At 43.6% G+C, this 14,508-nt stretch overlaps 1 protein-coding gene across 7 annotated transcripts in view; it reads right to left on the minus strand.

Annotated features, from left to right (window-relative positions):
* The window catches only part of LOC140364662 (sickle tail protein), a 115,540-nt gene that overhangs the window by 55,553 nt on the left and 45,479 nt on the right, over positions 1-14,508 (minus strand). The window contains exon 1 of one of the 7 annotated variants that reach the window (XM_072450926.1): positions 1,687-1,765. The exons of the other annotated variants lie outside the window; for them this stretch is intronic. Within the exon in view, the coding sequence (XP_072307027.1) occupies positions 1,687-1,720 (34 nt within the window). The 5' untranslated portion in view covers positions 1,721-1,765. Of the gene's footprint in view, positions 1-1,686; positions 1,766-14,508 lie in introns of those variants that run through there. 7 annotated transcript variants of the gene reach the window in all.

Raw genomic sequence — 14,508 nt, forward strand, 5'->3', positions numbered from 1 at the left:
AAAGACCTGAGCTGGACCAGTGGGAACCAAGCAATAAAGCTTAATCGTTTTCTCCACGAACGACAAAGCCATAATGTGTACCTTTCACCGTGTAATGGTGCAAAAATAATGGACGTCAATCCCTCACCATGCAAACAAGGGATTTGATGTGGTTGTGTGTATAAATATAACAGGACTTTTCATTTTGTGTTTTGAAAGCTTAAAAGCAGGCTGTGAGGTAAATACAAAAACACATAATTTTTGTATGAAATGTATGACAGGACTGAGGCTCCGCATAGCACAAGTGTGATAAAAAGATAACAAGATAATAAGATATCCAGGGGAAATATTACAACACTGTATTTTATTCATCTTCCACTGCCTTTTCATAAATGAAGCGCTGCTGCAAACGACAACTATGGGCCTTAGATACTTCAAATGTGGATACTATTTCATTCAACAATGGCATGTCTTTGGAAAGTGATAATGGTGAAGGACGGTCCCCAAAAAAGAAGCTTGTCATCTCATGCGAAAAACCAGGAGCAAAAGCCACTTTCCACATAAACAACCTATAATCTAAAGTCTTATAGAAACACCAAAATACCACTTATGCTGAGACGCTGCAGGTGGATAGGAAAAATCTTAAATATAAAAAAGCTTCTGTAGTTTACACATAAATGTAAAAAATAAATAAATATAATTATTTAGTTTTTGCGTAAACTAGATCATACTGCAAATTTTGCCTTTCTGTTTTGTTAAAACATTTATAAATCAGGCTCAGATTCAAATATTAACAAACCCTTCATCACGATCCATCAAAAATTGTTAAATACAAGATAAGTTTGTCTTTTGTACTTTAAGGGTTGATTTTTTACACTTACACAAAAACAGGCTTTGAAGTTACAATGTCCCATGCAGATCTATGGATGTAAGTGGATTAAATTAAATAATGAACCATATTTTAGGTGCAGATTGGACAGTTGCTGTTTCCACATGAAAGCTCAGAACAACCTGACCCCCCGCCCCCAAAGAAGGAAACAAAAAATAAATAGTTTTGCCTGTAGTGACTTGCCATAAGGAAGCAATTTGATCAACAACATGTTTTTTTGAACATGTCATTGCTTATCTATATTCTGTCACTATATCCAACATCTGTATAGAACTGGAATATGTTCATTATATATTCAGAATGCCGCCATCTGCAGTTTAAATGAAAGATATGGTGATGGAATTTGTTTTGATGCTTTAATTAGAGCATGTTGCGATCCATTCATCAAACATCATCAATGCAACTACTATACAATACAATTATAACTTGCATTCAACTTTGACAATAATTACATACAAGTTGCCAGTTAAGGAAGTCAAGTTTACTGCCTAACCGTAGACATCAAGCGTAACTACTTACTCTCAGTACATTTTTAGTCTGCAGATGAAGTCACAGGTTGTCAACAAACATTTGAAGATAATTGTATTAATTCTGAGTGTTGTGTCACTACTCTGCCCTGTCACTGGCACCGTGCACCGCAAACCCCCACCACTCCACTCAAATTCACAATCCCTCGGCTTCACATGTACGTCCAAGTCTATTTTTAACTCCCAAACCACGACCAACCGAATTAGACACAACTGACAACACCGGGACATACGAAATTATTCACGGTTTGCAAGTCAGGGAGAGAAAAAAGAAAAAATGCGACTGTTTACCTGTCTTCAACTCATCTGTCATTTCTTCCCCCATTGCGTAGGTGCTGGGCGGGCGACTGGAGGGAGTGACAGGAGTAGAGGGTCTGGGACAGGAGTAGAGGGTCTGGGTCGGCTAACTGCTCGCTTACAGATTCCAGACGGGGCTCGCGTCGGAAAAAAAGAGGGGGTTAGAGATAGGCCCTGCCCCGCTGCCTCAGGACAGACTGCTGCTGCTGGGGATTTAGAAATTCAACTGCATTCCAGGACGTAGAGTCAGGACTGGCCCCTCACCCTCTGGCTACGGGATACTGGCCCCCGGTGAAAAAGAAGTGTGCGAAAAGATACTGCTAAGAGCATGTCCGACTTGTAAAAAAAAAAGAATGTGCAGGTGGAAGTCACAAAACAGACTATGCACTTGTTTTAAAGCTCTGTTACTCTCTGTGGTAAAATAAAATAAAATAAGAAAGAAGATTATTCAGGACACAACACAATGATAAGAACTCAAACATTATAATGTGACTATTTTAGGAGTGATATTAAGTGTTTTTAATTCAATTTTTAGTTCAAGATAATTTATCTAAATGTAAAGTACTTTTTTATATTTCTGTGTTTGTCACATTTAGGAAGGAATTGTGATCTATTTGAATGAGAGAAAGTAAAAGTCAAGAATTGGAAGAAATAGTGTTAAAACCAAAACGCTACTTTCGACTTGAGAGTTTACTAGTTTGTTAGGTTCATTAGGTCTTCACGTTTTAATAAGTTTAGGATTCTTGTAGTCGTACGTGTCTTTTAAGTCACAAAAATAATTATTCATGGGTTTACTGCAAGTATAACTTCAACACGCATTCATTAATAGAGCCGACATAATAATAACATTCTGGCAGAATGATGAGCAAAACAACTTCTAAAATGTGTTTCTTTGCTTTTGTTGGGCTCTTTTTGTGTTGGTGGAGCTATTTTCTTCCTCGAATTAATTTTGTACATAAAATGGAAACTGAAAATAGTTTTTCTGTTGTTGCTGTTGACTGTGCAGAGCTTAACTAGCTTGTTTGCTAACAGTAGGGGCCAGCCAGGGGAGATAAAGGATACTTCATCTCGCCTCACAACACATTTCTGCAACAAATTGACCCCAAAAAAAAATCTGATAATGTGTGTGATCTCAAATTCTGTATCAATGATAAATGTGAGTGCACCTGCAGTGTTCCTGTTGTTTACCTGGCTTTATTTACATTTTTTATGTCAGGTACAAACTACATACTTACTACATACTTAATAGAGTTGTAGACTTATATATCTTAACTAACTGAAATAGCGCTTTCACATTTTAGCTGTGTTTTGAGCTCTTACAGGACAAAATGTCATTACTCACCATTGACTCTCACACGTTTTTTGCCACTCACTGCTAAAACTCAGACTGCTGTGACGTCATGTGCGTAACCTCTATACATAACTAATCCCTCTACTATGCAACATGCGTAAGATCGCTATCAGCTGAGCATAGATTTCCTCCCACCTCTGCTGATGTGCAATCCCCGTTATCTGATCAACAACGCGGCGGAGCACGACAAGAGCCGTCCTGCAGGCACACTCTTGTTTCCAATTAGGATCCGATCCGGAGACACTGCAGCCATTGTGCTCTATATCTCTATATGAAAAGCACCGCTGTCCTTTTGGATTAAGAACACGCACAAACAACTCCATCTTCATAAACGTCTGCAAACACGTCCGCCGTCTGCTGATGTTTCGCAGCCGCAGATATTAGGGAGCGTAAAAATATAATCGCAGAACTAGATGCACCTTGACTGGAAAACAAACGGGAGAGGGTCGATGTTTGTGGGCCATGTAATTGGAGGCTGTGGTGGGAGTGCATGGACACCCACAATGCAGCAGCTGACAGATAATGTCCAGCATATGGAGACAAGATGCTCACACAAGGCAATCAGCAAACATGTCCAACCACAACTGAAGAGAGTATTTCTGGCTTTAGATTCAATTATTCTGTTTTGGGTTGTATTTATGGGTGACAAGAGTGAATATCTCAATATTTTATTATGTCAATGTCATAAAACCGTCTTTAAACTTATTAGTTGAGGTTTCATTATCAGACAAATGTGAAATGTCTTTAAAATGAATCACAAAAGTGTCAAAATATCACTTTATATCCTTATTTGAACAACAATATTATTATTTTTTCAAAACAACATTTCCAATAGCATCTAAATGTTGATATATTGCCCATTTCTAGTTGTATTAGTATATTTTTAATAGCAATTTATATCAAAAATTGTGAGGCTACTTTTATTTGTAAAAAAAAAAAAAAAAAAAGTATAGTTTCATGTCAAGATGTTCTTCTGATTATTAAAAGTTAAGTATTTTCTGTCATATTTTGGATGGAGCTGCCTTTGCACATTAGACATTAGCCTCCTCTGTACCTGTTTGTAAGTCAGTTCTTAAAAACGCACTTGACACAGTTTGAGTTGTTAACATTATTTCAGATTTGAATTGTTTTACTGTTTTAAACTGTTTTGAATCGCTTTATTTCATGTGTTCTAATATTGTAGCACTCTGTTCATCCTGGTTGTTTTTGAAGATGGAGTTACAATATCGCCTAAGGCCCGAAGTCACTGGGATAGGCTCCAGTCACCCGCGACCCCGAAAGGGAACAAGCGGTAGAAAATGGATGGATGGATGGATGGAGTTACAATATTTTAAAAGTTTTAGGCTACAGTTATTATCATTGTGTGAAAATTTGAATACAATGTTTTTGTTAATGTCCATGTCAAAATAGAATACTTATATAATATACTATCTTTAAGGTAACGGAATGCTCCGGACTTTCTGTACTGGCATTTTGCTCTATTCCACATGCTTTTTTTAAATTTGCAAGTCGTTTTAACTCTCTTCAAGTTACTTTGCCCGAGTCCAAGTTGAGCACCTGTACTTTTTCCACCTTTGTAAATTTTTTGGGCAAATTTGGTCAAAAGCATCCCTGCCCCTTATTATTATATTAGCATTTAGCTTTTGAAAGCAAACAAAAAAGGAATACACCAAATATCAATGTACAAAGACACAGGGAATGCAAGTCAAGCTGCAAAGAACATTTTAAATCTGAAAAGAAGTTTGAATTGTTCCACAGAAGTGATGAGCAGATGGTTGGCTGTAATTTGACAGTGCCGCACTTTTCAGAAAAAAAAACATTGCCATGACAAGAAAACTTACAACTTTACCAAACAGCTGACTATAGGTGCACATTTCAAATTCTTCCACCCTGAGAGCACTGCATCCATCATCACGTCTAACCACTGGGTCACCTCCTGCCGTCCTGAATCTATAATTAACTCTAACCAGCAATTACATGCTTTGCTCCCTACAACCTGCCTCTCTTCACTTTCTGTCAGCGCTCCACGTTCCACAACTGACCCTTGATTGTCCAGATGTCCCCGGGGGGCGCCAGAGAGGTAAACTCTGTCTCGCTCTGAGACGCCAAGAATGTCATCGTCGATGATGGGCTGAAAGACAACCAGCATGGTCCCCCCTGCTGTTCACAGTAATTCATACTTATTTATATGGAGGAATGTCTCCATAGTGCACTCCCACTCTGCAACACTATTACTGTCCAGTAAGTATGTCGGCCCATACAAAGCACTGTTGTGTGTGCAATAAAAGCAGGGTTCACATCGAGACCCGCAAGACATGAATAATGAGACACAGTGGAGAGAATGGCAGTGAAAGTTAGAGGGCGTTGTAGATTGTTGACTGTTTTATCTTATGCATGTGAGATGAAAATGATGGTTAGCTTATTAAAATCATGTTTGTTGCAAAGAAGATATTAATGGTAAAACTCACTGCTTATAGTCATAGATTTATTTTTGTAAAGTGTGAGATGTAATCATTGATTAGATCATGGCCACAGGCCTGAGGGCCTGATCTGGCCCGCAGGCCTTCAGTTGAATTGGCCTGGAGAAGGTTCTCCATTTTCTCCAAATGTTTAGAGCAGTTTCTTAAATCTCGAGTCGACCTATCATTGTCTGTTCCTGTCCCCAGTGCATTTCACGTCCTTGTCAGTGTCACTTATGATACTGTTGGTTGCCCAGGGCACACAACACTCTGACCCTGCCAAACCACAGTGCTGCTGCTCAGCTGCAGGACTGTCTCTGTCTCTGGAGGTGACCTGGAAAAAAAGTCACACTCATCTCACTGATCGGACAAAAGATAAGCCATTTCCGACGTGAAATCTGATACGGGAGGAATGCCAGCACAATGCAGCCCGGCCACATTCTGACGGCTAACACACGACAGCATGTAGGACGCCATGGGAAGTTGTGCATCCTTTTGACACTTGTGGGAATAAATTGAAAAGGAGTTGAGTATCATGAGACAGTATTACATCGAGGTCATTGTGTAAGTACATTTTACTTCATTAAATAATTTGGAGGATTTTAGACATCAACATCATTGAAACACAAAATTACGTTAGTTAATTAAGCAGATTTATTTTCCCCAGAGTTAGGGAGTGTTTGGAAACAAAGCTTAAAGGGTACTCAAGAGAAAAATGTGGGTTTACACAAATAATTTCAGCTCAAAATCACAACATTAAAAAGTCCATGCCAAGCCCCTCCTGGCACTGTTAAAATCTCCACTGTGTGCTCCAGCTGTCTGCTCATTAAAACAACTGTCCACAGCTTTAGGACCAAGCAAACACTACACATGAATCATACATAAGGCTGATGAAGATTAAACATGTAGCACGTCTCTTCTTGTCACTGGCCTCTTCTGCAAAGTTTCCATTTCAACATCTCCAACTAATAAGCTTCCCTCCCTGTGGCTAATGACCCTAGTTTCACACTACATTTCTGGCTTTCTCTGACCTGTGGGTGCTCTGAAATCTTTGGTATGTGTGTGATACTTACAATTTAGTCTCCAATTAGAGCGCATGTGTGTGAATGGCAAGTCCAGACAGCGCTGCCAACACGATATGACTTACAGACGTGTGGTCTACAGGCTCAGCTGGGAATAGAAGCAGTAAATGTTGTGGAGATAGTTGATATTAAAACTGAGAGAGGACACCAGAGACCGGAGCAGTTATTCCGCAACCGCACTACTGAATGTAATCATATTATTATTATTATTATTATTACAGTAAAAAAAAGCACGACAGAGAGAGAACAAAAGACATTTCAAATCAAGTCCAAATGTCAGTTTTTCATATCAGTCCTTGATTGTTGGTTCAGTTTGTATCATCCATATTTTTCCTGATGGACAAAGCTACTATAGGTTAAAAATGGAAAGTGTATGGGCATATATGTGTATGTATATGGGTGTGGGTATGTACATGCATGTGCGCATGCAGTCGAATGTATTTACTAGCTGTAAATGAGTGTATTTACTGTAAGCCCAGACGTATGGGTGTATATACACAGGATACAGCAAGGCAAGTTTGTTCATGGATCATGGATATGCATTATTTTTTTGTATTTTTGTCTTTTTATTATTTTTTTATTAAGATTGTGTGGCCCGTAGACTTTATTAGACAGGAAAGGACAGTGTGAAATGAGGGATGAGAGAGAAGGGAGGACATGCAGTAAATTGTCCGAACTCACAACACTGCGGCACTGCTATACGTGTGCTGTGTGTGTGTGTTTTAATGCAGATGTACATGAGATAATTGTATGTCTAACCCTATATGTTTGTGAGCAGGCATTAAATAAAGGCATGAAAAGCTGTTGCTGTTGGTGGCCTGCTTATGATGTAATGCATAATCTTTATATTGTGATGCACAAACAAACATGCTACAAAACTGCAGAAGTTGCTCTTTTCTGGTGGAGGGTCTGGTACCTACTTTCCTTCATGGAGATGTTATTTCTATATTCTGACTGTGAGCTGGTTCACCTTACCACAGAACAACATCTCCATGGAGGCAACAAGTGGTAGAAAACATAGTGCACCTGTAGATCACTGGATGGAAGAACAAATCTGATCACTGACTTAAAAGGCCTGTCACGATAAACACTATATCGACTTATCATTCAATAAACAAAAGCTGGTACAATATTTTTTGCATCCCATGTTTAATTATTTTTGCAATAGTGGAGAACGTTTTGCTGTATAATAAAATTTGAGCTGTAGAGTGTCAAATAAGTAACTTCTATGACTAATGATACATTTGAAATATGTCTCCTTTAATAATAATGCATTTAATTTACATTGATTATGCATTCACTCCCCAAATGACTACTGTTACCACACATGCCCTGAGGCTGACTGACATAACTGTGGCTGCCTCTGGCCATCACCGATAACACATTCACACCCTGCATCCTGCATTCAAACATAGGTAAATTGGGTGAAGTGTTTGTCTTTTTACTTTCACAAAAGCTTCATTTGTACATCTAAATGACTATATAATTTAATATCTTTAGACATTGCTCTGTGAAACATGGCAGATCAGATTTCACCACTGCTTTACCTGGTGGGACTGCTGTTTATTGTGAGTGGGCGTGCCTTGTAGATCTTTAACTTAAATGCAAAGTTAATATTCTTCCTATTGGGCCCACTATAACTCCTATAAAGTTTAACTCGCTGTTCAGGGGGAAAGAGAGAAAGCGGAGGCTGTGGTCGTAAAAGTCCATAGTCAAATCCTCTCTGAACCTTTCCTTATTCCCCCCTGACATTATGCAGCAAACAAAACAAGCCGATGGGGGAGAGACGTTTCATTTTAACGCAGGCAGAGGACAAGTCAAAGGAACAGCTGTGTTTATTGTCTTCTTCGTCTCGTAAGCACAAACTCGCATTGATCCAAAGCTGTTAAAGGGGTGCCATGCTCTTTAACTACAGTAGAAGGTGCTGTTTGACACACTGGAAAAATAACAAGAGAATAATTATAGAATATTATTTTGATTAGGCCAATGTAATAATGAACGAAACAGGTTTTTAATTAAAAAAAAACAAAAAAAAACGTATTCAGAATCAGAATAGTTTTCCACAGAGATACATATGTGTTAAGCCATAATGTGAAATATGATATAGCCAAAGGAACAACATTTCCATGAAAAAAGCAGGAGGAGGTATGAGTCAGGTTTGTGGAGATGCAAGCTCGTATCACAGTAAGGATTCTTAATCCAATAAAAACATATATTACATTACATTCCATTCATTACAGTCTATGCTTTGGCCAAAACATTCTATACTGGGGCATTAAGCTTAACTAATAAAATAAATAGACTTATAATGCACTATGTGACTTCTTTGCTGGCGGGTTTACCATGTACTTGTCTCCATATTGTGGTACATTCCAACAAAAGCAAGAGAATGATTGGAGGATTGTCCCAATCCTGGACAATCCTCCAGAGAAGTTACTGCTAGGTTAATGGAAGTGGATAAATCGGTTATGTATTCTTTGAAAATAAACATTCCTGTCATTTATTAACTGCCACGCTAAGTACTAGCTAATGACCCCCGTCTTTTGTTAGCGTCTCAGTGCAATTATGAGTGTGTGTAGTGTAGGACGGCACAATTTGGGGAAAATGTCTAAATGTGATTATGTTGAAAAGTATTGAGATTACGATTACATTTGCGATTTATGTTTAAAAAAATAAGATTCTGTTCACATTTTAAACACATCCAAGAGAAATGACAAAATGCTGAAACTGGCCAATGAACTGCCCAACTAATAAAAGAATCACAAGTTTTTTAGAAAATGTTCACACAGATCTACAAGGACAGAAGAGTTTGTCGTTTGTGGAGGAAAATATGACACTTTGACAAAATTACAGCTTTTGGTATTTACTATTTGCTGCGATTTGGATTGGATTGCGATGAACCGTGCAGCCCTAGAGTAGTGTCAGCAGCACAGCACATGTGTGAGCCAGCAGGCCAGTCTCCTCCGTACACTTCATTAACTCTGGGCCAGAGTAGGTGTAAGGCGACCTGTAGCCACCGGCTCGGATGTCTGCTCGTCGCCCATGACAACCATCTCCGGGACAGTGAGGGTGGGGGGGTGTTGTGCAGCTGTGACTAGAATGTCCATTGGAGAGATGGAGAGGAAGAATTTGCCTCCGCTGAAAACTCTGACCTCCAGGGAGTCAGCGAGGAGGATCTGTTTGGATTAATGAGGAAAGTGCACCGGGGGAAAAGTGCCGAGCAGTTAATTTGATCACACCCAGACCCTAGTGTGAGGAAGGAGTTTTCTGTTCAACAGCTGAGGCGTAGCAACAAACAGCTGTTTTTGCATAATGTACCCATAAAAGAGCTGACGATATATATTGACTTTTCATGTGTCTTGGGATCTGGGTTGGGTTATGTAACATCACAACATTCTAAATGACTCATAGTTTAATGCTGGTGTACACGGTTAGTCAAAATTGGCAGTTTAACTGTCAAAATGCAGGTTTATGGATGATATCTGTGTTATTACGGGGCCTGAACACATGAAACAAAACATTGCAAAGAATTCACTTACTTCAATAAACAACACAAACTTATTTTGAACAATAGCTTCAGAAAATGCCATTATTGGACTACAAAGACTGTCAGATGAATGGACTTAACAGGATTAACATGGCCATAACACATAATTAAATGAATATTTATGTCCCTGTTACGTATTTATGAACAAATAATTATACCTAAAGGATTCTTGGTCTACAATTCTCTATCAAATCCTCAAAATCCTGGTAAAATAATCAGTAACTGAAAACATTTTTTGTTCAGTAAGACACCATTGACCGTTTAATCAACTAAAGACCATTAGCATACGTATAGGGACGTAAAGATTATTAGGTTAATAAATAATCATGATTATTCAGGTCACAATGTAATCGTAAGAACCAAAAATTAATAGTTGTGACAATTTTAACAAAAAGACCTAAATGTAGAGAATGATTTGGATTTGGCTGTCACAATTAACTGTATTTTGTCTTTAAGAAAGTCGGTTACAAACTCGAGGAACAGTAACATGTTAAACCACTTTAATGAACGGATATTAAAGATGTCATTGTTGTTTGGTCACAGTCTCAATAATCATGAACAATCGTAACACTAACATTTCCTATCCTGACATCATTGCCTGTTAGACATCAAAATGCCTCAGTACAATCCGTAGCTATTGCTGTAGTAGATCATGACATGGAGGAAATGTAGTTGAAAACACACTATCCATCCATCCATCCATCTTTTGCCGCTTTATCCGGGGCCGGGTCGCGGGGGCAGCAGTCTGAGCAGGGACTCCCAGACTTCCTTCTCCCCAGACACTTCCTCTAACTCCTCCGGGGGGATCCCGAGGCGTTCCCAGGCCAGCCGAGAGACATAGTCTCTTCAGCGTGTCCTGGGTCTTCCCCGGGGCCTCTTCCCGGTGGGACATGCCTGAAACACCTCCCGAGGGAGGCGCCCAGGAGGCATCCGGAACAGATGCCCGAGCCACCTCAGCTGGCTCCTCTCGACGTGGAGGAGCAGCGGCTCTACTCCGAGCTCCCCCCGTGTGGCCGAGCTCCTCACCTTATCTCTAAGGGAGCGCCCAGCCACACGGTGGAGGAAACTCATTTCGACCGCTTGTATCCGCGATCTTGTTCTTTCGGTCACTACCCAAAGCTCATGACCATAGGTGAGGTCAGAACGTAGACCGACCGGTAAATAGAGAGCTTTGCCTTTCGGCTCAGCTCCCTCTTCACCACAACGGTCCGATGCAGCGACTGCATCACTGCAGCCGCTGCACCGATCCGCCTGTCGATCTCACGCTCCATCCTTCCCTCACTCGTGAACAAGACCCCGAGATACTTGAACTCCTCCACTTGGGGCAAGGACACCCCACCCACCTGGAGAGGGCAAGACACCTTTTTCCGGTCGAGAACCATGGCCTCGGATTTGGAGGTGCCGATTCTCATCCCAGCCGCTTCACACTCGGCTGCAAACCGTCCCAGTGCATGTTGCAGGTCCGGGTTTGATGGAGCCATCAGGACAACATCGTCTGCAAACAGCAGAGATGAGATCCTGTGGTCCCCAAACCGGACACCCTCCGACCCCTGACTGCGCCTAGAAATTCTGTCCATGAAAATTATGAACAGAACCGGTGACAAAGGGCAGCCCTGGCGGAGTCCAACATGCACTGGGAACAGGTCTGACTTACTGCCGCCAATGCGAACACAGCTCCTGCTCCGGTCATACAGGGACCGGACAGCCCTGAGCAAAGGGCCCCGGACCCCGTACTCCCGGAGCACCCCCCAAAGGACACCCCGAGGGACACGGTCGAAAGCCTTCTCCAGATCCACAAAGCACATGTGGACTGGTTGGGCAGACTCCCATGAACCCTCGAGCACCCGATGGAGAGTATAGAGCTGGTCCAGTGTTCCACGACCGGGACGAAAACCACTCTGCTCCTCCTGAATCCGAGGTTCGACTATCGGTCGGATTCTCCTCTCCAGTACCTTGGAATAGACCTTACTCGGGAGGCTGAGGAGTGTGATCCCTCTGTAGTTGGAACACACCCTCCAGTCCCCCTTCTTGAACAGAGGGACCACCACCCCGGTCTGCCAGTCCAGAGGCACGGTCCCCGAACGCCACGCAATGTTGCAGAGACGTGTCAACCAAGACAGTCCTACAACATCCAGATACTTTAGGTACTCAGGGCGGATCTCATCCACCCCCGGAGCCCTGCAACCGAGGAGTTTGCGAACAACCTCAGTGACTTCAGCTTGGGTGATGGATGAGCCAGTCTCCGAGTCCCCGGTCTCTACTTCCTCTTCGGAAGACGTGACTGAGGGATTAAGGAGATCCTCAAAGTATTCCTTCCACCGTCCGACGACATCCCCAGTCGAGGTCAGCAGGCCTCCACCCGCACCGTAAACGGTGTTGGTGAGACACTGCTTCCCCCTCCTGAGGCGCCGGACGGTTTGCCAGAATTTCTTTGGTGCCGACCGATAGTCCTCCTCCATGGCCTCCCCGAACTCCTCCCAGGCCCGGGTTTTTGCCTCTGCGACAGCACGAGCCGCGGCTCGCTTGGCCTGCCGATACCCGTCGATGACCTCCGGAGACCTACAAGCCAGAGTGGCCTGATAGGCCTCCTTCTTCAGTCTGACGGCATCCCTTACTTCCGGTGTCCACCACCGGGTTCGGGGGTTGCCGCCACGACAGGCACCGGAGACCTTGCGACCACAACTCCGAGCAGCCGCATCAACAATGGAGGCGGAGAACATGGTCCACTCGGACTCAATGTCCCCAACCTCCCCCGGGACATGGGAGAAGCTCTCCCGGAGGTGCGAGTTGAATACCCTACTGACAGAGGGCTCCACTAGACGTTCCCAACAGACCCTCACAATGCGCTTGGGTCTGCCAAGTCTGTCCGGCTTCCTCCTCCGCCATCGGATCCAACTCACCACCAAGTGGTGATCGGTTGACAACTCTGCCCCTCTCTTCACCCGAGTGTCCAAGACACGCGGCCGGAAGTCTGATGACACGACAACAAAGTCGATCATTGACCTCCGGCCTAGGGTGTCCTGGTGCCATGTGCACTGATGGACACCCTTGTGCTTGAACATGGTGTTCATTATGGACAATCCGTGGCTAGCACAGAAGTCCAATAACTGAACACCGCTCGGGTTCAGATCGGGGAAGCCGTTCTTCCCGATCACCCCTCTCCAGGTGTTACTGTCATTGCCCACGTGGGCGTTGAAGTCCCCCAGTAGAACAACGGAGTCCCCGGTCGGTGCACTGTCCAGTACCCCTCCCAAGGACTCCAAGAAGGCCGGGTACTCTGCACTGCTGTTCGGCCCGTAGGCCGCCACAACAGTGAGAGACCTGTCCCCCACCCGAAGGCGGAGGGACGCGACCCTCTCGTTCACCGGGGTAAACTCCAACACGTGGCGGCTGAGCTGAGGGGCTATCAGCAAGCCCACAACAGCCCGCCGCCTCTCCCCGCGGGCAACACCAGAGAAGTGGAGCGTCCAGCCCACTTCTCGAGGAGATGGGTTCCAGAGCCCAAACTGTGCGTGGAGGTGAGGCCGACTATATCTAGTCGGTATCGCTCAACCTCCCGCACAAGCTCAGGCTCTTTCCCCCCCAGCGAGGTGACATTCCATGTCCCCAGAGTTAGTCTCTGTGTCTGGAGATCTGGTCGCCGCGGCCCCTGCCGTCGACTGCCGCCCAGATCTCTCTGCACCGGCCCCTTATGGATCCTCCTGCGGATGGTGGGCCCACGGGAGGGCGGCCCCACGTCGCTCTTTCGGGCTGTGCCCGGCCGGGCCCCGTGGGGTAAGACGCTCGCCATGGAGCTCCAGGATGGGGCCCCGGTGACGCCGATCCGGGCGACGTAAACTGCCTTGTTTGTGTTGTCATCATAGAGGGCTTCTGAACCGATCTTTGTCTGACCCGTCACCTAGGACCTGTTTGCCTTGGGAGACCCTACCAGGGGCATGAAGCCCCAGACAACATAGCTCCCGGGATCATTCGGGCGCTCAAACCCCTCCACCACGTTAAGGTGTCGGTTCAAGGAGAACCGACACCACACTAAAACACACTATATCATTGAATAAACAGACTGACTTTTGGAACCTCTTTTCTAAACTAATACATCGTCAGCTCAACACAACTTTGCATGCACTTTGGTGAGTCTCTCTTTTTCTCTGTCACAACTTTATTAAAAAGTGATTGCGCTGCTGCACCGCCGTGTCTCTCTTTCTGTCCCGCTCACTCGCTCGGCGGTGATAAGCAGCTTACGGTATAGACTTCACCAGCACCAGCCAGTCCTTCATTACTGCACAGTGTATCAATCTGCTTCCCATTTTCTATGCAGGCGAGGCAGGCACATCTGCAAAGTTGGGGTTTTGCAGCGAACGGGCGGCTTAAGAAAGAACA

Source organism: Eucyclogobius newberryi, unplaced genomic scaffold (assembly GCF_026437365.1).
Source record: "Eucyclogobius newberryi isolate DKJ021-1_F unplaced genomic scaffold, fEucNew1.0.hap1 SCAF_18, whole genome shotgun sequence".
In the NCBI taxonomy this organism is placed as follows: domain Eukaryota; kingdom Metazoa; phylum Chordata; class Actinopteri; order Gobiiformes; family Gobiidae; genus Eucyclogobius; species Eucyclogobius newberryi.